The following is a 25974-nucleotide window of genomic DNA, read 5'->3' as shown; positions in this document are numbered from 1 at the left end:
GTATCATTTACTTGATGATGTTGATATTAGAAATGATACTAACATAAAGATTGTAGTGCTCCAAATTCAATTCCACAAAGAGAGAAATTTTCCAGAAAGCCTGAGGTTTTTGCAGGATCATAAAAAGGCATGCTTGCCATAAGAAGATGCAGACAAGTAGCTCAGAACATCTTCTTTGGAATCAGATCTGAGGCATTACATTTTCCTACAATGGGCTGCACATAATTTCTAGACCTCTAGACTCTAGTCTTTAAAAATGCTTGTGATTCTGAGATAAAGAGGAAAATGCTTCATCCCTTCCTTTTATGTCCATTTTGCCTCTTTTATTTATATAATTTGACCATAGATTCAACATCTAAACAGATTGAATAGATTCCTACAAACCTGTACAGCCCCTTTTTACAAAACGTTCTCCTTAATCTTCTATGGATAGAATTCACTGCTTCTCTCTAAATTTCTTGACACTTATAATCAATTAATTATATCTGCCCTGCTCTCTTTAAGAATTGCAAGCTTAATAAAAGGGATTTATTTAGGATATTTAAATGCTGTCTTAAAATAAATTAGAAACCAGAACATGGTCCATTCCTGTAAGGGGTTGAAGCAGTAGATCTAGTTCTGTACATGTTGATTGAAGTTAGGTAATATTTTAACATCACATCTGATGTTAAAGGGCTTACACAAATTAATACCACTGTAACCTGAACAAATATATCCTACATCCTGCCAATTTACCATTTACCAATAACATATCTTTTCATTAAATGTCTTTCTCTTTCTCCAGGTTATATTTCATCTTTTCTGTTTCATTTGAGTAACGTGCCATTTCTGCAACATATATTCTACACCTTCTTCTTTCTTTCTTTCTTTCTTTCTTTCCTTTCTTCCTTCCTTCCTTCCCTGTGTTGTCATATTTTTATTTCTTTTTTCAACTCCAAATACAGTTTACTATATAATTAATATTTAATTTTTCTACTGTCCCTATTTATTATGTATTTGATATGATTCTGCATTTTGCAGAACTGCTACATTCTGCTCAGGAAGGCCTACAACAGATGGTTGTTTGATCCCCTGATAAGGACTGTCACACCCAAAGGTCTCTGTGAGGAAGGACAAGGATTCTCTAGCCCAGATGGTCAAAGTAGATGTGAACTGGCATGACATTTCTCTTTTTCTCCTCCAAGGCTATCTACAAAAAGGAGAATGAATTGATATCTGGAATAAGATTGACCTTTCTTGATTAAAAATGCTCATTTAGCTATACACTTAATTATAATACTGCTAGTAGCATGAAATTATCATAGAGAGGTTTCTTTGAGGCAGCAACTTATTGATTTTTTCATGTTGAATAATAAACTTTGGGAGTTGAGTTTTAAGGTTTAGTTTGCCCGAGCCAATATACTGTACATGGTTCAATGTTTAAGAAACACAAATGAGATTGTAATTGGATTAAACTGAAGAACTGCTCATTTACATAAATGACCGAGCAAGCTCCCAACCTCCAAGTAAATAAGCAGGTGCTGATCCCCAGCAAATCCCTTTTCGTAGAATGACAAGTAATAGACTAAAGCATCTTAGTGTATGTAATGATAAAAAGACATTGGACAATAATAGCAATGTTAACTGGCACTTCTTGGAAAGACTAAAGCTTTTTGTGAGGAAGACTCATATGGAGAGCCTTATGAGGATTTATACTATATTTATTTATTTTAATTAGTAGATTTGTATGCCGCCCCTTTCCGTAGACTCAGGGCGGCTCAAAGCAATAATAAACAATATATAACAAATCTAATAATTTAAGAGAAACACTAAAAACCCCATTATTAAAAGCAAACATACACACACACAAACATACCATACATAAACTGTATAGGCCCGGGGGAGATGTTTCAATTCCCCCATGCCTGATGGCAGAGGTGGGTTTTAAGGAGTTTACGAAAGGCGAGGAGGGTGGGGGCAGTTCTAATCTCTGGGGGAGGCTGGTTCCAGAGAGTCGGGGCCGCCACAGAGAAGGCTCTCCCCCTGGGTCCCATGTTAGAATGTTTATTTAAAAGTTTAAATGGATCATATAATTACAAAAGAAAACTGTTCTCACACTGAATACTCCTAAGACACAAATGTTTTTGTTGTTGTAAACCCCCTAGAGCAGTGATGGTGAACCTATGGCATGTGTGCCACAGATAGCACGTGGAGCCATATTTGCTGGAATGCGAGCTGTTGCCCGAGCTCAGCTCCAGTGTGCATGTGTGGACTGGTAAACTGATTTTTGGCTTGCATGGCGGCTCCGGGAGGGTATTTTTGGTTTCTGGAGAGCATCTGGGGGGATGGGGCAAGGCGTTTTTGGACTCCCCAGGCTCCAGGGATGCCTCTGGAGCCTGGGAGGGTGAAAAACAGGCCTAAGGGACCTACCAGAAGTTGGGAAACATGCCATTTCTGGCTTCCAGAAGGCCTCTGGGGCAACAGGGAAGGGCATTTTCACCTCCCTAGGCATTGAATTATGGGTGCTTTCGGCATCCGAAGAAAAAAAGGAATAATGTACATTGTGAAATGTAAATCTGGCAGATAATAGATTGCAGAAGGCTCTTTAGAGATTATCAGATATTATTTTTAGATTATTTATGTTTGTAATTACTCATTGAGTTTTATTCTTTTTTTAGGAATCATCTATATGAGATAGGTGAACAAACAATCCAAATATGCAATATTCTGGAGAATTACGCAACAAGTTTCAAGTGTTAGCATTTTAAAAATTCATGGTGATTAATTGTTTAGGAATTCTGATTTCTAGGATAGACCAAATTTATCTTACTATTCATTCTGTTCAGATACATTTGCCACCTGAGCTTAAGTATTTTGTTGTAAAAAAAAAAGCCTACTTGAAATAGACTGTAATATAATTTTCTATGTTTAAAATTTATTTAATACATTTTAAAAGCTATTTTATAATTTGGAATGAGAAAGGAAAACATGGTGTATGTAATTATACAAAAAAGGAGGCTTTTCTAAATGGAATATTAAAGGTTTATACCACAAAGCCCTGGATGATTTCTAAAAATTTATTTCAGACAAAAATCTAAAAATAATGGTTTTGGAACCGGGAGTCACTGCTCATGCCCTCATCACCTCGAGGCTCAACTACTGTAATGCTCTCTACATGGGGCTACCTTTGAAAAGTGTTCGGAAACTTCAGGTCGTGCACAATGCAGCTGCGAGAGCAATCATGGGCTTTCCCAAATATGCCCATGTTCCACCAACACTCCGCAGTCTGCATTGGTTGCCGATCAGTTTCTGGTCACAATTCAAAGTGTTGGTTATGACCTATAAAGCCCTTCATGGCACCGGACCAGACTATCTCAGGGACCGCCTTCTGCTGAACGAATCCCAGCGACCAGTTAGGGCCCACAGAGTGGGTCTTCTCTGGGTCCCGTCAACTAAACAATGTTGCTTGGCGAGACCCAGGGGAAGAGCCTTCTCTGTGGCGGCCCCGACCCTCTGGAACCAACTCCCCCCAGAGATTAGATTTGCCCCCACCCTCCTCGCCTTTCGTAAGCTTCTTAAAACCCACCTCTGCCGCCAGGATTGGGGGAATTGAGATACTCTTTTCCCCAAGGCCTTTACAATTTTATGCATGGTATGTCTGTATGTATGTTTGGTTTTTTTACTGTTTATATTGGATTGTCATATGCTGTTTACTATTGAGTCTACGGAGAGGGCGGCATACAAATCCAATAAAATCCAATAAAATCAAATATTATCAGACCTTTTGTCTCTGCATTCAGCTTTAGTTGAAAAAATTCTCAACATTTTGTCAAGTTTTGACAAAATTATCTTGTGATACATCCATGAAGATGCTAATAGAACAATTGATTATAAATATATACACTGAATAAATTTAGTGCAATTTAAGCCACATTTGGATTATCAATTGCCACATAGAATAATTTGAAATAATTGAAAATAAATAGTGATTTTTAAAATTTCCCTATTTCTCTTTCCTTACTATTCTTTTCCAACATTCTTCTGTCATTGTTTTTAAACTTTTAATCTTGCTAGCTTTTAAAATAATATTAACATACCAATTTGTCTCTGTACTTCTCAGAAACCCTATACAGTACTCACAAAGAGTTGTATTATTTTTCATTCTAAAGTAAAGCCACTCTTTTTACTGCCATGTGATGACTATTCATATTTCTGTAGAACAGATTACCATATTAACAGTAAAACCTATTTCACAGTTTTTAGTAGATGTATAAAAAATTTGTACATTTTGACATTTGAATATAGTATCTCTTTTTAAATTCTATTCCAGCAGGATTGTTTGTGTGCAGTACAGTAGCAACAATAGTATCTAGCAATGCATTTGTGCATCTCTCTCTTTATGTCCTAATACAACAAGATTGTTGCTACATAATAGTGATACTTTGCTTTACAGTAATGGAACTTTCTTTCTTTCTTTCTCTCTCTCTCTCTCTTTCTTTCTTTCCTTCTAAGTCTGCCAAGAAGCTATTTGGGAAGCCTTCAAAATTTTCTTGGACAGACTCCCAGGACAAGAAGAATACCAAAAGTGGCTAAATGAATGTGAAGCAGGAACTGTGAATATATTTGAAATGGGCACCAATTTTAGTCACTCTGAAGAGTATCAAAGTCTCATAGCAAAGGTAAGAGATACAGAATTTAAGAGAATATCAGTTTGACATAGCTTTAATTATAGTGAAGATAAGACTATTGCTATACGATGGCAAAAGGATGTTCATTTCTGAAACTGCTTTTTCAATTATTCTGTTATTTTATTCTATTTCTTATTCATTATTCTATTAAGTTTAGTTACTGTTCATTATATCATACTGGACATGATACAAATAATTTCAGAGTTCTCAGGCTCTGGGAAATTAACACCTGACATCTAATGCAAAGTATCTCTTTAAATTTATTCTTTTTCATGTTTATATTTGTAGTATTTATTTGATGTGCCTAAAATTACTTTGACTGCCATCTTGCAAATATCAAATAACAAATGTTGGAAAATAAATTGTGAAGAAAGAAAGTTTTAAATATATTTCAGCTTTGATCACAAGAAAGAAGAGAAATCTTTATTACTTTTTATTATAGTCATTAACCAACATAAAGCAAATATTACTAAACACAGAGAACGTTTTAATCATATCATTCCCAACTAGATTAACCTACACCAGGGATGTCAAACTTGGTGTCATGTTTTCATCACGTTATGTATTGCAACTTCCCCTCCTTTACTAAAATGGGGGTGGGCGTGGACAGTGTGTGATGCTTTGGGTCCATATGCTATGAGTTTGACACTCCTGACCTACATGTTTACCTTCTATCTTATTTTATATGTTGCTCTACAGAACCTAGCTATATAGTATGTAATCTCAAGATTAATTTTAAAAAGCAAAAATTGCACATATTTTGAATTAGTCTATCCTGTTATGTTAATTTAATGTTAATAAAAACATTGCATGAGTCTACGGAGAGGGGCGGTATACAAATCTAAATAATAATAATAATAATAATAATAATAATAATAATAATAATAATGTTTCCATATAGTAATTTTGCTAGCTAGAGGCTAAAAAATGTGATAGCTGCGGGCATATATTGACCTCCCCTAGAGTAGTAGAATAATTGTTGCACTTTTATGGCTAGAATGAATTCTTTTGATTCCATCAACTGGAGCACCATGCCCAGATATTTAAAGGATAATACTTGCTTAATAATATTGCTGTTGATAGACCAAAGGCAAACATTTGGGCCAATTTAGTTTATGGTAAATCAGGTTTATAGATGGATCCAACTGATTGACTAAGTATCTTCAGGTCAGCATCTATTCAAACAGATAGATTTTTCGTAATAAGGGACTGTCCCCACTCAGGTTCTTTAAGTCTTCCTATAATTCACTTGTTACCATTGGAACTGAGCCTATCTACTTTGGTACTAGATATTTCAATATTTTTAAATGGCTATAGTATCAAGTGCTTGTCTGCAGTATATTTCTTGGCTGCTTACCGTATTTTTCTGTGTATAAGACACACTGGTGTATAAGGCTCACCAGATTTTAGAGGAGGAAAACAAGGAAAAAAGTATTCTGAACCAAATGGTGTAGTATTATATTGTTTAATAAAATACCAGTGTAGCACCAGGTATACTTTTTAAAACCATGTATACTTTTAAAAACCATGTACACTTTTTACAAACTTCAAACTTGACAGCTTCAAGACTTGTGGACTTCAGCTCTCAGAATTCCTCCACCAATCATTCTACCTTATGAATGGGAGTTGAAGTCCACAAGCCTTCAACTTGCCAGGTTTGAAGACCAAAGTCAAGTTTCACCCAAACCCAGCTTATTTTACCCTTATGACAATCATTAAGTGTTGTACCTCATGATACTTGACAAGTGTATCTTTTCTTTTATGTACACTGAGAGCATATGCACTAAAGACAAATTCCTTGTGTGTCCAACCATACTTGGCCAATAAAAGAATTCTATTCTATTCTATTCTATTCTATTCTATTCTATTCTATGTCTCACAAAGCAAAGAAAGAAAGAAAGTAGTAAGCCTAAGAAATTAAAGAAAGGAAAAGAAGCACTGTTTATATGTTTCTGCCCTGAAAACAATATAGCATCCTAAAAGATGCTAAAACATCTAGATGAAATGTTTTACTATTAGGCAGTGAATACAGATAACAGAACACTAAAAATCAAACTTAAGTAATACAGGAAAAATACTGCATTAAATAAATAATAAAAATATTTTTGGCAAAGAAATTGAAGTGTCAGCAGAATACTCTGGCTATTTTTATTTTTGACCCTTTTTGCAATTTGTATTAAGAATACACTTTTACAAATAAATATTGAAAAAATGGAACAGCTTTTAGAATGTTTCATGTAAAAGTTCATATTCTCTGTGAACCTTATCTACACATCTTCTGATTGTATTTTTGTTCATTGGTGCATCTGAGGGGAAATCTGCTAGTACTGTGTTTCCCCGAAAATAAGACACTGTCTTATATTAATTTTTGCTCCAAAAGTTGTGCTATGTCTTATTTTTGGGGAGTGCCTTATATTTCTCAAATAAGACAAATTCACAGGCAGAAAAGCTGACACCCCCAAAGAAAGTGTACCGTACGGTACACTGATTACGGTACGGTACCTGTCAGTATGGCACCCACGCACACCAATGACGGCACTTATATGGTACAACAGTATACTCCCGCTATTGCAGCTTCCAGCCACCAGAGGAACTACAGTCTACGCACTGTAGTGGAGACTGTAATGGTGGTGAGACAGGAGCAGACTGTGTCTGCTGTACTGGACGGTAGAAAGCGATGGAAGGGGCCAGCAGGGGACGCCTCATTATTACCGTACCGCTATGAACAGCTTTGAATGGTACCGTATGTTTTTCCACCGTACCGTATGTAAACTTGCCTACGCCTTATTTTCGGGGGGTGCCTTATATTAGCAAATTCTGCAAAACCTTTGACATGCCTTACTTTCGAGGTACGTCTTATTTTCGGGGAAACAGGGTAGGTCATTTTCATTTGTGTTTATTGAGATTTGGAGGGGGCTGTTGAAGTGAAAGAGACCCCCAAACACACAAAATTTCTCTTAGATCTTGGAACCAATTTTCTGGTTCCTGAGGAAAACACTATATATAAATGCTTAGGTGAAGAAACCTTGCAAACAAAACTGTAGGCCCTCAACTTCTTATTGCATATGTATATTGTGAATGGATTTTTCAAATTTAAATGTGTATTGTTATCCATTATGTAGTCAAATGGGTCAGAAACATCTAGCAAAATTTTTGTCCACTCTAACAAAAATCTTAGGAATTGGAACACATCTAACTAAACTGTAATGTATTTTTCCATATTGCCATTTTTGTCGTTTAAAAAAGAATTGTTAGAGAGGCAAACTTGAGGAAGAATTTTACAATAGGTTTCTACCTTATTTTGCTCCAACTGTCACCGCCTTTCCCCTCCACTCCCTCATCTGCATGTGTGCGTGAGTGTGTGAGTATGTGCGAGAGAGAGAGAGAGAGAGAGAGAGAGAGAGAAAGCGCCGGATAGGTGCAACTTCCTGGACACAAGCGGCAGCTGCGCCACTTTCAAAGCCTCCTGCATGATCGATTCTCTCTCTCTCTCTTATCTTTTGTTCATCAGTTTTGCATAAAACTAAACACAGCTTGTCTGTCATACAGGGTTGGGTTCTATTTACCTTCTTTACCGGTTTGTATTGCGATGGACGTGCATACCTATGTCACTTCATGGAAATGACCCTCTGCGCATGCCAGTCATGGTGACCTGAGGACAGGTTCAAGGGTGTGTCAGCCAGCCATCACTGGCAAGCGGGTGAAAATTTCTGCCACCAGTTCGGTTGAACTGATCTGAACCAGCACTGCTACCATACCATTAATATAGAAATTGAATTAAAGAGGTGCTAATATATTCAGACTTCTTGTATACCCTTAGCAATTGATTGTCAAGCCAGCTAAAATTATTCTTGATTTAGCTAAATGTTCAGAAAGAATAAATAATTAAAGTTAGCTTGGTATCATCTAATGTTAGTAGCTTTTTAAGTACTGTAGTTTTTTAAATAATAAATCTGCTGTGATATTCTGGTATATTTGATTTAATCAATGGGTGATTAGAGATAAATGAATTATGGATTGCTGATTCTAGTCTTTGAACTGAATGTTGCATTTTAATGTTATTTTCTGCATTTTCCAAAACTGATTTAATGCCCGATATTGACATTTCTTTTATTTTTCTTCTTGTTCACAAATGTTAGAGTCATTATTTTTCTAATTCCTTTGTGGCAAGGAAAGGTACAAAATGTACTCAATAAATTAGTTATTCTTATCATAAACTGTTTGATATCAAATGAAATCCACTACATTTGTAAAGGGATGTTAAATATATACTGATGTACACTTTTCCCCCCAAATGTACAAACCTAAATACCCAAGAAATTAGTTATTTTAAGCAATTTCATATAACTATATAGAAGTATTTATGATAACCTTATGCGAAGGTTGCAGTGATAGCTACAAGTAAATTTTTTAAATGAAAGCTGGAAAAATTTAATGTCTTTGCTAAGGCACATATAATGACTGTATAATATATGCTTCTAGTAGCATCTGATTTTTTTAAAAAAATAAGACAATTCTTAATAAAGGCTTCTAAATGAGTTTTGATATTATATTTTAATGAAATGAGAAATATACCATTTAAATAGTGTCATTTAAAGTTTTTGTTCAGAAGCATATGGGAGGATTTAATCAACATTCACCTATTTAAAAAAATCATCCACCCACACATTTTAAAGAAACACAAAGGCACGACATACTGCAAATGTTATAAATTACAATCCATTTCTACAATCTGAATTTGTTAAGGTGGAATGGTTCCATGTTATCAGAACCATAATAAGCTATTGAAGCTAATGTTATACTGTATTTTTCTGTCATAATAGACTAAATTTGCATTTAGTTTACAATCTTATTTTGCAGTAGTGAAGCCCAGAATAGAGTATCAATATTGTTTTGAGCTATTTGTGATCTCTGTAAAAATCATCTGCTCAAATTCTAAAACCAGACACCAGGAGTGAGTGCCTAATCTCACGGTATCCAAGGCGACATCATACTTATGTTTACCATCTAACTCAAACACTTCCAGTAAGTGTTATTTTAAACCTGATGGTTTTTATTGGACCAGCTGCCTAAGTGATTTAGAGTGAGAGATGTGTCCTGGGCTAACTGTATACTCCCCCACCCTGTCCACACTTTTCAACTTTACACTTTGTAATCCAATATTTCTCAATCTTGGCAAATTTAAGAGGTGAAGACTTCAATGAGGCTGTTTGGGTAATTAAGACGGCACCTCTTAAAGTTGTCAAGAGAAAAACTGTTATTATCCAAAGAAGTCCAGACCATAATGGAGATACATAACCATTGCTGAAAAACTAGGATATATATAATATTTGGTGAATATGAATTCAGAAGTTAGCATACAAAATGATAAAATACAGAATTGAATTTAGGAACACTTCTAAGTTTATGCATTTTCCTTATTTGTTCATTTAAAATGTGCAATAAGTAGACAACTTGTTTCTGACATTGTCTCTTCCCATTGCAATCTTTGTGATGTTTGTATACTATCCCTTAAATGTGAATCTACATCCCATTGTCTGAATCTACCTATAACATAAGGGTTTCTGTATCTGCAAGAGAGATTTGTAAGCCACTCAGAACAGTATTGGGCTGCCCTCGATACACCTGGGATTGCTGATCTGTTGTTGTTGTTATTATTATTATTATTATTATTATTATTATTATTTATTGGATTTGTATGCCACCCCTCTCCGCAGACTCGGGGCGGCTAACAACAATGATAAAAAACAACATGTAACAATCCAATTTAATAAAACAACTAAAAACCCTTATTATAAAAACCAAACATACACACAAACATACCATACATAACTTGCAATGGCCTAGGAGAAGGAATATCCTAACTCCCCCATGCCTGGCGACAAAGGTGGGTCTTGAGTAATTTGCGAAAGACAAGGAGGGTGGGGGCCATTCTAATCTCTGGGGGGAGTTGATTCCAGAGGGCTGGGGCTGCCACAGAGAAGGCTCTTCCCCTGGGGCCCGCCAAACGACATTGTTTGGTTGATGGGACCTGGAGAAGGCCAATTCTGTGGGACCTTATCGGCTGCTGGGATTCGTGCGGTAGAAGGCGGTGTTAGCAGAAACAGTGATGCGTGCACACCTGCACACCCTGCTGCAACCCCTGCGCAGAAGCAAAGAAATTGACAGAAATCACGCATTAGATTTTGGTGATTTTCAACCTTTCTTTGCTTCTGCGCAACATTTTCAGTTTCACTTTCATTTGAGCCGGCAACTTCAATCCATCTGCTTTGTGTCAGGAGACAGATAATCAGTGGCTTGTGCTAATCAGGCTCTGCTGCTGTTTGCTGCAAGGAGGTAAATTGCTGGCAGGCAGAGACCAAAGAGTGCGGGTGGCTGGGTGGTGCTACATTTGGTGTACAAAACGCACCCAAGTTTTCACCCTCTTTTTTGGGGGTAAAATGCTGCGTCTTATACTCTAAAAAATATGATATATTAGAAAATAAACTTCTGTCTGAAATGTTTTAACTTTTTTACTTTGTAAAACTTTAACTTTCTTTGTATCCTGGTGATCGGACATGTGTGAAGGAGGGAGCATGTCAATACAAGTCAAGATCTTGCTATGATAATGCAATTGAACCTCCACCCCTTTTATTTGTTAGAGTTAGACCTTTCATCCGAAATCTTACACAGTTTTATTCCCCAATAATGTGGCTATTAAATGTAAGCATCTATTGAACTGATGTATTTATTGCTGTGAACATATGTGCTTTCAATCTACTGAGGGCTTTCCTTTGAATGTTTTTATGAATAAATAAGTATGAACAGGTTTGGATATTTGGAATACTTGGGACACATAATAAAAGCACATATATGAAATATAAAATATAACATAAATTTACAAAATGCAGTTCTTCATTTAAAATTTGGTTTTCTATTTTTCTAGAAATTGTCTTATACTAAAGAAGCAATGGATGTGTGAGTATCTATCTATATTTTTATATATTTTACAGTATAGTTCGTCCTCAAATTACAATTAGAATTGGGAACCACAATTTCCATTACTAAGCAAAGCAGTTGTTAAGTAAGTTGTTCCAAATTTTATGAACTTTTTTGCTGTGTTAAGTGAGTTACTGCAGTTGTTAAGTAAATCATCTGGTCATTAAGCAAATCCAATTTCCTCCATTGATTTTTGCTTGACAGAAGTCACAACTAGTGATAACTTGACCTTGGGACGTTGCAACCACTGGAAATACTGTACATGCTGGTTGCCAAGCACCTGAATTTTGAACATGTGATCATGGGAATGATGTGACAGTCATAAATACAAGGACCAGTTTCAAGTCACTTTTTTCAGTGCTATTGTAACTTTGAACAGTTGCTAAACATATGGTTGTAAGTTCAGGATTACCTCTATGTTCAGAAGTAAGAAACCTTGCTTCCACGATTTATCTTTATTCTGCTATTTTTATTTCTTGTCAGTTTTTGTAATAAGTTAAAGTTTCCCACCTTTCCTTCCTATTTCTGTTAGAATTCAAGATTTTTAAGAATTTAAATTTTAATGCATATTTTGTAAGCACTGAAAGCATTTCCAAAATTTTCAACCTACAGTGTTAGTCAAACATACATAAATGCAAAGCATTTTTATCTACCTTGAGATTTGGAAAAGTTCCTGGCTATTACATGGTTATGCATTTAGTTTTTAATTAAAAAAATGACAATTAATGTCTTTAAAAAAATATTTTTAAATTAAATTTATATACATTTAAAAGAAACATCATATAGTCAATAATTATAAATCATAAATGCAATACTACTTAACATATCTACACAAAAAGACAAAAAAAAGGAAAAACCTTCCCTTCTGCTTTTTTCATTACAATTATTAAATGTACAATGATATGATTGAAAATAAATAAAATTAACTCCTTCCATTCATATAGAACTTGTAACTCTGAAAGGAACATCCTTGATGTATTGCCATCAACACAATTCTAATCTCTGATTTTTTTAGGTTTCTGTTTTTTATTGTAATTCATTCAGTAATTGAATGAATTTTCATAGTTTTTATAATTTTTCCATCTCATCTAAAAAAAAAAATCCATTGAGAATTTTTTAAAAAAATTCATTCTCTATTTGCAGCTTTCGGATATTTCTGCTTTAGTTTACACATACTGTGTATAAATGGCTCTTGCAAATAAAAAAAAGCAGAAAGATATATAAAATATACTTTGTATATTAGTGACCGGATATGGGTCAAACTTTATCGTTCAATCAGAATTTTGAGAATGTGCAAGCCTATAATATATATTACCTGCAAAATAATGTTTGTAATCTAACTGAAGTTTAAATATGACAAATTTCACATTTGAAAATGCAAATATTTGCAAAATAATTCCAGTTTTAAATCTAACATTTATTGTTTCAAAAACAAAATTTCTATTTTTGGCCTGATTTACTTAACAATTCTGCAGTGTTTTAAGTCTTGATCATAAAAATTGGAACGAATTGTGGCCTGTCTCTTAAGTATAATCATTTCAAAAATTCATTGAAAATGATCTCTGTTCATATGCCACAAACAATTTCAAGTAATTTCAGGACAGGTTTTTATAATATAAAGCTTTTTGAAGCAGGAAATATATATTCCCAAGTACTGAAATTGAATGCTACCTACCCAGAGAAATAGAAGAATGCAAGGGTTCTTTTCAAGTTGAGACATACTGAGGAACACTGAACTGGAATAGTAATTAGGGAACTCAGAATTTATTTATATATCAAGATACTGTACTATCTATTAAATTTGACAAGAAAAGCTGTTCTTTTCTTTCCAAAGAGCAGTTATAAAATTTAAACAGTAAAAGAAAATAATAACCGTTGCGCCACTTGTTCCTATTTCTACATTTATTTATTTATTTATTTATTTATTTATTTATTTATTTATTTATTTATTTATTTATTTATTTATTTATTTATTTATTTATTTATTAGATTTATATGCCGCCCCCCCTCCGCAGACTCGGGGCAGTTCACAATACAATAAAAACAATTCCTGACAAATCTAGTAATTTACAATTTAAAATTTAAAATAGTTAAAAAAACCCATTTTTAAGCAGACATACCTACAAACATACCATACATAAATTATATAGGCCTGGGGGAGATATCTCAGTTCCCCCATGCCTGACGACAAAGGTGGGTTTTAAGGAGTTTGCGAAAGGCAAGGAGGGTAGGGGAAGTTCTAATCTCTGGGGGGAGCTGGTTCTAGAGAGTCAGGGCCACCACAGAGAAGGCTCTTCCCCTGGGCCCCGCCAACCGACATTGTTTTTTCTCATTTAGATATATGGGATTTACACTGAACCAGAATTATTTCATACTATCTACATGTACAGAGTAAAAAATGAAGATATATGCAACTACTAAGTCAACTATTCTTTTAGCGCACAGGCTAAAACACACCTTCATAAAGATTTCATAAAGAATAGAGATGTAGCAGCTATATATAATACGTTATTGGCCAATATTATGTGTTAATGCCAAATTAACCATTACAATTCCTAAAGCCTTGAACTGCCTCTTAGAATGTTGTGTAGAGTTTTATTTGTTTCAGAGAAAATGCCTTTGATAATATAAGAACTTTTCAGTTCATTTCACATTCACTTTAAAAACCGACTTTGTTTTTATTGAACAAAATGAAAGTAGGAAAATTACTAATAAGAAAATGAGTATACAAAGGAAATTAAAAATGGCAAGTTTTCTGTATAGGTTTTCTTCCTCCATTGATTTGAGTTCCTTTCTCTTCTATCAAAGAATATATTCCAAACCAAAGTTTACAGTATTTTATAGCTATTATTTTTCACACTTGACCTTTCAATTATGATGAATATTAGATGTTTATTTTATTCCACTTGGTTTGCTCAACCTTGACTGAATTAATTAATCTTAATTTCCTAAAACTTTTTTCTCCTTTGAAATCATTGACTTTCACAGATGTAACTGCACATCATATCCACCATTCTGAAGAGGTTTTGTTGTTGCGGCTTTTGTTGTAACTGAATGGTTCAGATTAAAGGTCAAATTAATTGAAACAGAGATATTTCTGCACAACGTATTTCTGCATAGATATTATGAGGAATATTCAAGTCTCTGTGTCTTGACTTGAGTTTCATAAAAATATCCAATCTGCAAAGAAGTTCAAGGATTCTCAGTCTCAAAGGTGATTTTTCAAATGCAACTGGACTGTTTTTTCTTGAGGAGGAAGAAGAAAAGATAATCTTTTTCCTCAGGGGAAAAACAGTCTACTTGCCTTTTGAAAAAGCACATTTGAGACAAATATGGATGACTGAGAATCACCATAAACAAAGGTTCCTCAGGTTTATATTTGTAATAGGTTTAGGTTTATTGGATTTATATGCCGCCCCTCTCCGCAAACTCGGGGCGGCTCACAACAATAATAAAAAACAGTACAGTACACAATACCAAATCCAACGCCCACCCATCCAGTTCCAATTTAAATTAATAATCTCATAAAAAACAGTATATATAAAAACAGGCACACAGTCAACCAATCAACAAAACAACATGGACAAGGGGGAGGTGTTTTAGTTCCCCCATGCCTGACGGCAAAGGTGGGTCTTAAGGAGTTTACGAAAGGCAGGGAGGGTGGGGGCAATCCTAATCTCAGGGGGGAGCTGGTTCCAGAGGGTCGGAGCCCCCACAGAGAAGGCTCTTCCCCTGGGTCCCGCCAGACGACATTGTTTAGTCGACGGGACCCGGAGAAGGCCAACTCTGTGGGACCTAACCGGTCGCTGGGATTCGTGCGGCAGGAGGCGGTCCCGAAGATATTCTGGTCCGGTGCCATGAAGGGCTTTATAGGTCATAACCAACACTTTGAATTGTGACCGGAAACTGATCGGCAGCCAATGCAGACTGCGGAGTGTTGGAGTGATATGGGCATACTTGGAGAAGCCCATAATTGCTCTCGCAGCTGCATTCTGCACGATCTGAAGTTTCCGAACACTTTTCAAAGGTAGCCCCATGTAGAGAGCGTTACAGTAGTCGAGCCTCGAGGTGATGAGGGCATGAGTGACTGTGAGCAATGACTCCCGGTCCAAATAGGGCCGCAACTGGCGCACCAGGCGAACCTGGGTAAACGCCCCCCTCGCCACAGCTGAAAGGTGTTTTTCTAATGTGAGCTGTGGATCGAGGAGGACGCCCAAGTTGCGGACCCTCTCTGAGGGGGTCAATAATTCCCCCCCCAGGGTAATGGACGGACAGATAGAATTGTCCTTGGGAGGCAAAACCCACAGCCACTCCGTCTTGTCTGGGTTGAGTTTGAGTTTGTTGACACCCATCCAGGCCCCAACAGCCTCCAGGCACTGGCACATCACTTCCACTGCTTCGTTGACTGGACATGGGGTGGAGATGTACAACTGGGTATCATCAGCATATTGATGATACCTCACCCCATGCCCTTGGATGATCTCACCCAGGGGAAAAGGGAGACAGTTAAATAACTCAGCTTGTGTTCTGAGATATCATCATTGATTTTAGAATGATAATAGATGACATTTAGTGATCTCAATTTCTATAACATTTCTTCTAAGAATTTTGACATTAAATACAACAAATTTATGTATTTATTATTTATTTATTGGATTTGTATGCTGCCCCTCTCCGGAGACCCGGGGCGGCTAACAGCAACAATAAATCAGTGTACAATAGTAGTCTGATGTTAGAAATAATTAAAAGCCCATTAATATAAAAAAACCCCAAACATACATACATACATACATACTATGCATAGAATTGTAAAGGCCTAGGGCAGTGATGGGCAACCTTTTGAGCTTGGGGTGTCAAAATTCGCCAAAAAACCCAGCATAACTCGGGTGGTGTGTCACCTTGAGAAAAAAACTATAATTTTGTGCTAAAAGTGTCTGGTAACCGATTCCAGACACTCCAAATTTCCTGTTCATAGTGGCACTCCCTCTTGATTCTCCAAGAGGCACCTTTCTAGCTTCTCAAGCTTTGACCTCAAGTCAACAAACAAGCTTCGCCGAGTCTTACTTTCACTTTGCAGAATAGTCCCCAGACTCTTTTTTTAAAAAAAAAACTCCTGCAGGAGAGGGCAGGGCTCCCTTGCCCCAAAGACTCACTGAAATGGCGAATTCCCACGTGAATTGCAGGTTATTTCCAGAAGCCTGGGACAGATATCCTTGCAAAGGTTTGACAGAAAAAGCAAGCAAAGAGCAAACTTCAAAAGAAGGGAAAAGATGGGAGGGAAGGAGGAGGCAAAAGGAGGAAGGGAGGGAAGAAGGAAGGAAGGAAGGAAGGAAGGAGAGAGAGAGAGAAAGGGGCTCTTTGGAAGGAACAGGTTTCGTTCTAATGGAAAGAATCGGCTCACCCAATGAAAGGGAATGCGAAGCGACGATATTTCTTCATCTGGAAAAATGGACACCTGACTTCCTTAACGGCCGTGTGTCACTGAAAATGGCTACGCGTGTCAGTGCTGACACGCGTGTCATAGGTTCGCCATCACTGGCCTAGGGGGAAGAGGGTCTCAATTTCCCCATGCCTGATGGCAGAGGTGGGTTTTAAGCAGCTTACGAAAGGCAAGGAGGGTGGGTGCAATTCTAATCTTTGGGGGGAGTTGGTTCCAGAGGGCCGGGGCCGCCACAGAGAAGGCTCTTCCCATGGGTCCCGCCAAGTGACATTCTTTAGTTGACGGGATGCGGAGAAGATCCACTCTGTGGGACCTAACTGGTCACTGGGATTTGTGCAGCAGAAGGCGGTCCCTGAGATAATCTGCTAAATAGTATCAAGTACTGGCTATGTAAAGTCTTGTCCCAGCTGTCCATTCATGAAAACAGAACTCTTGAAAGCAGGCAGCATTTCAAAATGAATGTTTATTGAGAGATAGTGATAGCAGAGAAGCTAGGCAGGATTGAAATTCCTCACACATAACTGTTAAGTTAAAATGTTCTGTGGACACCCCCTCCCCAAACTCTCCACAATGGCACAGGCCAATCTCAAGGTACGAAGATGTTGTGAGAATCTTGAGCTGAGAAGGTGATAAGGAGTCATTCTCAGGTGTGCCGTGGTCTTATTTTTCCGGCTCATCCCTTCCTTCCCCCCTTATTTCCCCTGCAGGTCCATCAAAGTGGGGACCTGGCAGGCTATGCTTTTTGTTTTAACTTTTAAATGATGCTAAGATGTTTTTGGATTGCATCCAAGACTCCTATAATTATTAATACTATCTTTGTTTATTTTTTATTTTTTCTGCTTATGATTGCACTTCTTTGTATTTTATTTTATCTTCAATTCTTCATCTTATATTCTGCTATGATTACTCCTTAAAACCCACCTCTTCCATCATGCATGGGGGAATTGAAACATCTCCCCCTTACCCATGCAGTTGTTGTGTATGATTCGATTGTATGCTTGTTTTTTATATATTGGGGTTCTTTTGGATTTTTTAACTTAAAAGTGTAATTTAGATAGCTAATATTAGATTTGTTACTATGCATTGTTTACCATTGTTGTGAACCGGCCCGAGTCTACGGAAAGGGGCGGCATATAAATCCAATAAATCTAATCTAAATCTAATCTAATCTATTGAAAAATGCTACACATTTTAAACTAGTTGCAAATCATAATAGAAATGTTATATTAAGGAGGACAGACAGATAGATAGATAGATAGATAGATAGATAGATAGATAGATAGATAGATACATACATACATACATACATACATACATACATACATACATAGTACATTGAAGTGGGTCAGGGTCCCTAGGTAATACACACACACACGCACATACAGTACATACATACATACATACATATTAAGATAGTAAGTATCAAGCATCATCTTGCCTAGATTTGAGATAAGAAAATTTAAAAAGTTGCTTCCAATTCAATAGTGGATTCTGAATTAGTTTGCTACCAGTTCGTGCGCGGGCAGAACCTGTCATTGCTCCTAACAGTTCTAAGAACCAGTCCAAAACACTGCTAGTCCAAATGTAATAGATATATAATTGATAATTTTCTAGATTTAATGATCTCCACGTGATCACGTTTTCCCCAATAATAGTATCTCAGTAAAACTATGGCACGCACAACATGCACACTCATGATCTGTTCTAAAAGCATTCTACAAATAGCATTCGATTATTTATCCACTTATCTCTCTTTTCTGAAAGATATTGAAAGAAAATATTTACAATAATCTATTTTTTATTGCTCACACACAGACACACTTCATCCCTTTGTTTTTCTTATTTTTCAATTTTAGGATGTCAACTCCATCTCCAGTTGGTGATACTACCACTCTGAGAGGTCTGTTCTCCTTAATTTGTTTGTTGTCTGATTTGTGAATTAACAAAAAGATGATTAGGGTTTTACATGGGAATAGAGTACATGAAAGTGGGTCAGGTCTCTAGCTATAGTAGGGAATGACATTTTCTAGGTGGAGAAAAGCTGTAGTTGTGTTCGGCCAAGTCAATATTTGTTTCTCTGCAATAACTTAGATTCCAATTTTTCAATGGGTCAATGTTAAATGTGACTAAAGCTTTAGTCAGATTTATTTTGTTTACCCTTGATAATCTTTTCATGCTTGGATTGTTCTTTATTTAACAAAATAGTTAATTTAAAAATAAGATACCATTATTTTCTTTAGATATAGTTGCCAGTATTCCTTCTCCTGATGTGGTCTCAACTGATAGTCATTTGGACAGAGCTGACAAGACAGAAGATCCTGAAGTAAGCTAAAGTGCTTTATAAGTTTGCTTTAATTTTTAGAGATGTTGCCTGATAGACATTGGAGGTATTGGACCAATAATAACTTCATCCAAGTTTTAAAAACTTTTTTTTAACTTCCAAGGCTAACCCAGATTAGAAGAATGTTGAAAATCTCTGCCTAGTAGTTCAACGTGGTTTTTTATTCAAAATTCATCAAGTTTTGTTTTAAAAAGAATTTCTTTCTTTCATTTAATAGTAAGCTAGAAAATTCTTAAAAGGAATTGAAAATCTAACTTTATCTACAATAGTATAGAATAAAACCATTAATTAAAAACAAAACATAGTTTTCTTCTTGGGTCACTGTCTATTTCCACAATTTCAGCTATATCTATAACCACCTGTTTCTTTCCTTCCTGTTTTGCATCTTGGGTGAAATTTCATCTCTCTGAATAATTCTTTCTTCCACATAAGTCATCAATTGATTTTCTTCTCCCTCTCTGCTGTGAACCTACACAGCCACACAACTTTACAGTCTATCTTTCTCCCCAGTCGGTTCCTTCCACGGGTTTTCTCTACTACATGTAGTCCTCTACTTATGACCATAATTTGGGCTGAAATTTCTAGAGATTAGGCGTTGATTGCTTACCTGAACGCCTCTTCTCGTACGGTGAGCGGGTACAGCAGTCACATGGGTTGCTCATGTCCAATCCGGTGGAACTGAGCCTAGTGTTAAAAAAGCTTGCCGGATCCGCCCCTTCCCCAGATTTCGCGAATCCATAGACTAGGCTCAGCTGTGAAGCTCTGTAGTGTTCAACTCTTATTGTTAGAGGAAAAAAGGATTATAGGAAGGTAAGGAAGACACATACAAGGGCGGGAAGTGACTGCTGTACCCGCTCACCGTACGAGAAGAGGCGTTCAGGTAAGCAATCAATGCCTATTCTCCGTACTGAAGGAGCGGTTCCAGCAGTCACATGGGACATACCCAATAGATGGTCCCTAGGGTGGGATTAGATTGCTATCGTGTGAGATAACGGATTGGAGTACCCTTCTGCCGAAGGCAGCGTCCGCTGAAGCGTAAGCATCAATCTTGTAGTGCCTGATGAAGGAATTTGGCGAGGCCCAAGTGACTGCTTTGCAGACCTCCTCCAACGGGGCTTGAGTCGCCCAAGCGGCCGAGGTGGCTGCGCTTCTGGTGGAATGCGCTGTGATGTTCCTTGGAACTGAGAGGGAGGCCGATTCATAGGCCTTAGATATAGTCCCTCTGATCCAACGGCCTATTACTGTTGAAGACACTTTGGTCCCCATGACTCTGGGGTGATAGGCTATAAACAGTGCTTCTGACCTCCGAAAGGGTCCTGTGCGTTGGATATAGATTCTCAGCGCTCTAATAAGATCCAGAGTGTGCCATCTAATTGCCAAGGGATGGTCTCGTTGGAGGCAGAAGGAAGGTAGGACAATATCCTGAGTTCTGTGGAACATGGAACTGACCTTGGGTAAGAAGGTAGGGTCCAGTCGCAAGACTACCTTGTCCTGATGGAACTGACAAAGGTCCTGCCTGATTGAGAGGGCAGCCAGCTCCGAAATGCGTCGAGCAGAGGTAATAGCCACCAGGAATGCTACCTTAAAGGATAAGTATCTTAGGGACGCTGATTTTAGGGGTTCGTATGGTGCCTGTGTGAGGGAATGGAGAACCCGAGGCAAATCCCAAGATGGATACCTGTGGACCTTGGAAGGTCTGAGGTTGGCTATGCCCTTGAGAAATTCCTGAACCTCTGGAAAGGATCGGAGAGGCTGTCTGCGGGAGCCCCCTAGGACAGATGAAATGGCTGCCAGATGACGCCGGAGGGTGCTGGTAGAAAGTCCTTTATGGAAGCCTTGCATAAGGAAGGAGATGATTCTGTGTATGGGAATGCACAGAGGGGAGAGGCCTTCCTGTAGGCACCACTGGTGAAACTTGGACCACGTGTGGTCGTAGATTCGATTGGTCGAACTCCTTCTGGCCCTTAAAATGACCTCCGCTGTATCGGGGTCATGACCACGCAGTTCTAAGTCTCTCCTGATAACAGCCAGGCGGTGAGGTGGAACCACTCCGGGTCTGGATGGAATGAGGCCCCCTGCCGCAGCATATCCCCCGAAACGGGGAGTCGCCAGGGGTCCTGAACGGACAGCTGTTGGAGATCCGCGAACCAGGGTCGACGGGGCCAATGAGGGGCGATTAAGATCAATCGGGCCCTCTCGGTGAGGACCTTGTGAATCACGTCCGGGAGAATTGGAATTGGAGGAAAGGCGTAAAGTAGGCCTGGCGGCCATGGGCTCCGGAGGGCATTGATTGCTTCCGCTCCCGGGGATGGAAATCTGGAAAAGAAGCGAGGGAGTTGGGCGTTCACATTGGTCGTGAAGAGATGCAGAATAGGTAGGCCGAATCTGAGGCAGATCTGATGGAACAGGTCCTGATGGAGGTTCCACTCTCCTGGGTCTATCGTTGCTCGAGATAGCCAATCCGCCTGGACGTTGAGGCTCCCCGAGATGTGGTCGGCTAGGAGCGACCGAAGATGTTTTTCCGCCCAAAGGCCTAACTTGAGGGCCTCCCTCATGAGAGCCTTGGATCTCGTGCCCCCCTGTCTGCAGATATGGCTTTTTGTGGCAATGTTGTCGGTGAGAATGAGAACGTGCCGGTTGGGAATGCGAGGAGAGAAATGTTTCAGAGCCAGAGAAACGGCTCTTAATTCTAGCCAATTGATTGGCCTGGAAGCTTCCTCCGGGGACCACGTGCCCTGGGCTATCATCCCCTGGCGTGGGCGCCCCATCCCGATAGACTGGCATCTGTGGTGATGACAAATTGATCCGGGCACCTGAACGGGGATCCTTTGTCCATGGCCGGAGACTTCCACCACTTGAAGGATCTGCGAACACTTGGTGGAATGACAATGCGACGATTTGAGTTGCTGTGCCCCGATCTCTGAAAGGGTAATAGGAGCCACTGAAGTTCCCTAGCATGAAGGCGAGCCCAGGGAATGATGCCTATGCATGACACCATCTTCCCCAAAAAGGAAGACAGAGTTACTATGGATACTGAAGGTTTGGATAAAATGTTGGAAATTAACTCCCCTATACTGAATTTTCTCTCGGGAGAGAGAAAAACCTGGGAGGATTCTGAATTAATAATGGAACCCAGGTGTAAAATGGATGTGGAAGGTTGGAGATGACTTTTATCAAAGTTGATGGAAAAACCATGGTCCTGAAGGACTGACATGGTGACAGACAGGTCTGAAATCACTTTCTCTAGGGAGTTCCCATGAATCAAAATATCATCAAGATAACATAAAATGTGGATGGGAGACGCCCGGATATAGGCCGCCAGTGACCCCAAGAGCTTTGTAAAGACCCGAGGGGCCGAGGAAAGGCCAAATGGCATTGCCCTATACTGGAAATGCCTACCTTGAAAGGAAAAACGTAAAAACTTTCTGTGGCACTTGGCTATAGGAATGTGAAGGTAGGCCTCAGTGAGGTCTAAAGAGACCATGAAATCTCCCGTGTGGATGGCGGCCAAAATAGAAGATAAGGAGTGCATCTTAAACTTCCTATATTTGATGAATAGGTTCAGCTTCTTTAAATCCAAAATAGCTCTCCAACCTCCGGAGGACTTTGGCACCATAAATAGGATGGAGTAAAATCCTAGGCCCTTCTGACCGGAAGGGACCGGTTGAATGGCTCTGATTGACAATAAATGAGAAATGGCCTCCTCCATACGGTTACAATCTGAGGATGACCTGGGAGAAGGGCAGGAAATAAAACGTTTCGGGGGAGGAGAAACAAATTCTAATAGAAGGCCTGTTTGAACGGTGTCAATGACCCAGGGGTCCTTGGAGGTGAGACGCCAATTAGAGGCGAAATGGGCTAGACGACCCCCTATGGGAATTGAGGAAAAATTACCATCTAGGTTTTTTTGAAGCCCTGTTAGAGGACGCTCCCCTTTGGAAGCGAAAACCTCTGCCCCTGGAGTTCCTACCTTGGGAACGAAAGCGGGGGGAATACTGACCTGGAGATCTCTGATAGGAAGCCGCTTGATCTGGCTGGCGCCCTGGGCGACGAAAGGACTGCAGTTTGGTAGCCTTTTTGGTGGTTGGGCCCAAGACTTTCTTCTTGTCCGTGGTTTCCGTGAGGAGTGGATCCAGAAGATCACCGAAAAGAAGATCGCGCTTTAAGGGACCCTGGGATAACTGCCACTTCTGGCGTACTCCCGCTTGCCAAGGGCGAATCCATAGGAGTCTTCTTGCCGTTGTAGAAGCTGCAATAGACTTAGCAGAAAATCTAGTAGATTGCAAGGTGGCATCAGCCACGTACTGGGCAGCTGCAAAGACCTTGTTGAAGTCTTGTTGACCTCTCAAGTCATCGGGAGGAATATGCTGTTGTAGTTGGCGAAGCCACAGAAGCATGGCTCTGGAGAAAAAGGAAGCTGCTGCAGAACTTTTAATGGCCCAGGAATCTGCGGTGAATCCTCTTTTGAGCATTTGTTCAATCCGCTTGTCCTCTGGGCGGAGGACTTCCTCTGCTTCGCCTGGCACAGCCGCTGCCGAGTGAAGGATCTTGACAGGTTCATCCGGTTTAGGAAAGGAGAGGAGCTCTTCATAGGAAGAGGAAAGTTTGTACAATTTTCTGTCCTTGGTGGAGGGATTAAGGCCAGAGGCTGGGAAATCCCACTGTTTAAGTAAGGCATCTTTAAACAATTTAGGCATAGGAATTACCTCGTTATCCTCCTGTTCCTCTGTGAAGTAAGGTAAGTTCTCCTCCGGGGGATCAGTGGAAGTAGAGGCTTGTTTCTCCTGGGCCACTAATCCCGTAGAAATTCTAGCTTTGAGGAGGAGAGATTTGAACAATTGAGAAGGAAAAATAGTAATTGGAGAAGGAACCTTTATTTGGGATTCCTCATCATCTGAGAGACCTTGAAAGGGATCCTCATCATCCTCCAAATCCTCATATTCGTCCTGAGAGGAATCTGAATCCTCCTGAATAGGAGCTCTAACCGCTGGGGAGGAACCCAAGGGGCGGGAGGGACGAGGAGGAGGAGGAAGTACGGAAAGCTCATTGATGGAGGAGAGTTTGGCATCAATGGCCTTGGACAACACAGAAAAAATAGATTGGAACTCAGGAGGTAAATTAGAAATATCAGCAGGAATGGCAGAAGAATCCCTAAAGGCCTGGGAGGATCCTGGCTGGGGGGAATCTTCAATAATATCTGGTTCCTCTGGACCTATGCCCCATAGATTAGGTTGGGGTCTGTCTAGGTTAGGCTCATCCAGAGATAACACAGGGACCCCAGAAGGAGGTAGACTAGAAGCCTCTGGGGGGTCTTGACTACTGAGTACTTGGGCCTGTACTTTCAAACGTTTTGCTGATTTATCATGGATTCTTTGTAGGGCTAGGTCCCTTCTCTTCTCGGCCCTGGTGACCTTGGTCGAGGGGCGGGCCCCTGGAGAAGAGGAGGAAGAGGCCTGGGGGATACTAGTAATTTCATCGCCTGTAGGCCTGGCCTCTCTGGGACCTTTAGATGTGCCTCTCTTGGGAAAAGTAGCCATAGTCTGACAATTAACAGAAGACAAGGCTGAGCCAATAACTGAATAATTAAGGAGAAGAATTTCAAGTACTTCCCAAGAGGAATGGATCCTGCTTCGAGGCCTCGAAGCTGCTGAGACTTGAGGGCAATCTGGGCAAACCCAGAGTTCGTGTCCCCAGATCCAGCGGGGCCCAGCCTCCCTAAACTTTTTAATTAAGTAAACCAAGGCACTCTGGTTGGAGGCTTAGCCGGTGGAGAATTAAGCCTGGGCGTCCCAAGGCCCGCTCCGGGATCCACGCGGTGGACTGAGGCCTACGCGGCTGGCAGAAGGCCAACACGAGAGGCCTAAATTTAAAAATGGGCGCGAAGGCCTTCGCGCCGAAAAATCGCTCCGAGATAGGATTTTTAAAGGGGAAGCGATCGACTAAGTCCAGGAGACTAGAAAGGCGTCTCACTCCGCAGGAGGTATATTAAAGCCCTTTAATCATATTACAATAATGAATAAATAAATCAATACTTGCACCGAGACCTCCAGGCCAAAGGATTAAAGGAATCCACAAGCGGCCGCGGGAATCGTACACGGCAAAACCGCCGGGGGAAAACGAAACCGCAACTTCTCCAAAGGAAAAAAGCCGAACCTCAAACGGCTGGCGCTATCCGTGCAAGTAAATAATAATGGTAAAACAATTCTTACTACTTTTGAAGGAAAAGATCGAAGGGAAGGTGTTAGAATGTTGAACGAGCTATCACAATACAACCGCAGGATATGCGAACTGAGCGAATTCTGGGGAAGGGGCGGATCCGGCAAGCTTTTTTAACACTAGGCTCAGTTCCACCGGATTGGACATGAGCAACCCATGTGACTGCTGGACCCGCTCCTTCAGTACGGAGAAATAGAATACAATCATTTTTTAAATTAAAAAAAATATCATTTGATTGCATCAGTTACAAGTTAGCAATCTCAGCAGTCCTGGTTGCTGTTGTTAATCATGAAGTATTGGTCATTAAATAAGTACCTATCCCAATCCTAAAC

At 39.4% G+C, this 25974-nt stretch overlaps 1 protein-coding gene across 1 annotated transcript in view; it reads left to right on the top strand.

Moving 5' to 3' along the window:
- IMPG2 (interphotoreceptor matrix proteoglycan 2) overlaps window positions 1-25974 on the top strand; it is a 54365-nt gene that overhangs the window by 3922 nt on the left and 24469 nt on the right. Inside the window, exons 4-9 of the mRNA XM_070751542.1 lie at window positions 4492-4658; window positions 11593-11622; window positions 17263-17272; window positions 17399-17420; window positions 18942-18985; window positions 19326-19408. Coding sequence (XP_070607643.1) covers window positions 4492-4658; window positions 11593-11622; window positions 17263-17272; window positions 17399-17420; window positions 18942-18985; window positions 19326-19408 — 356 coding nt within the window. The remainder of the gene's footprint in view (window positions 1-4491; window positions 4659-11592; window positions 11623-17262; window positions 17273-17398; window positions 17421-18941; window positions 18986-19325; window positions 19409-25974) is intronic.

The sequence above is a fragment of the Erythrolamprus reginae genome, chromosome 4 (genome assembly GCF_031021105.1).
Source record: "Erythrolamprus reginae isolate rEryReg1 chromosome 4, rEryReg1.hap1, whole genome shotgun sequence".
In the NCBI taxonomy this organism is placed as follows: Eukaryota; Metazoa; Chordata; class Lepidosauria; order Squamata; family Dipsadidae; genus Erythrolamprus; species Erythrolamprus reginae.
This window is presented reverse-complemented; position numbering and strand designations above follow the sequence as displayed.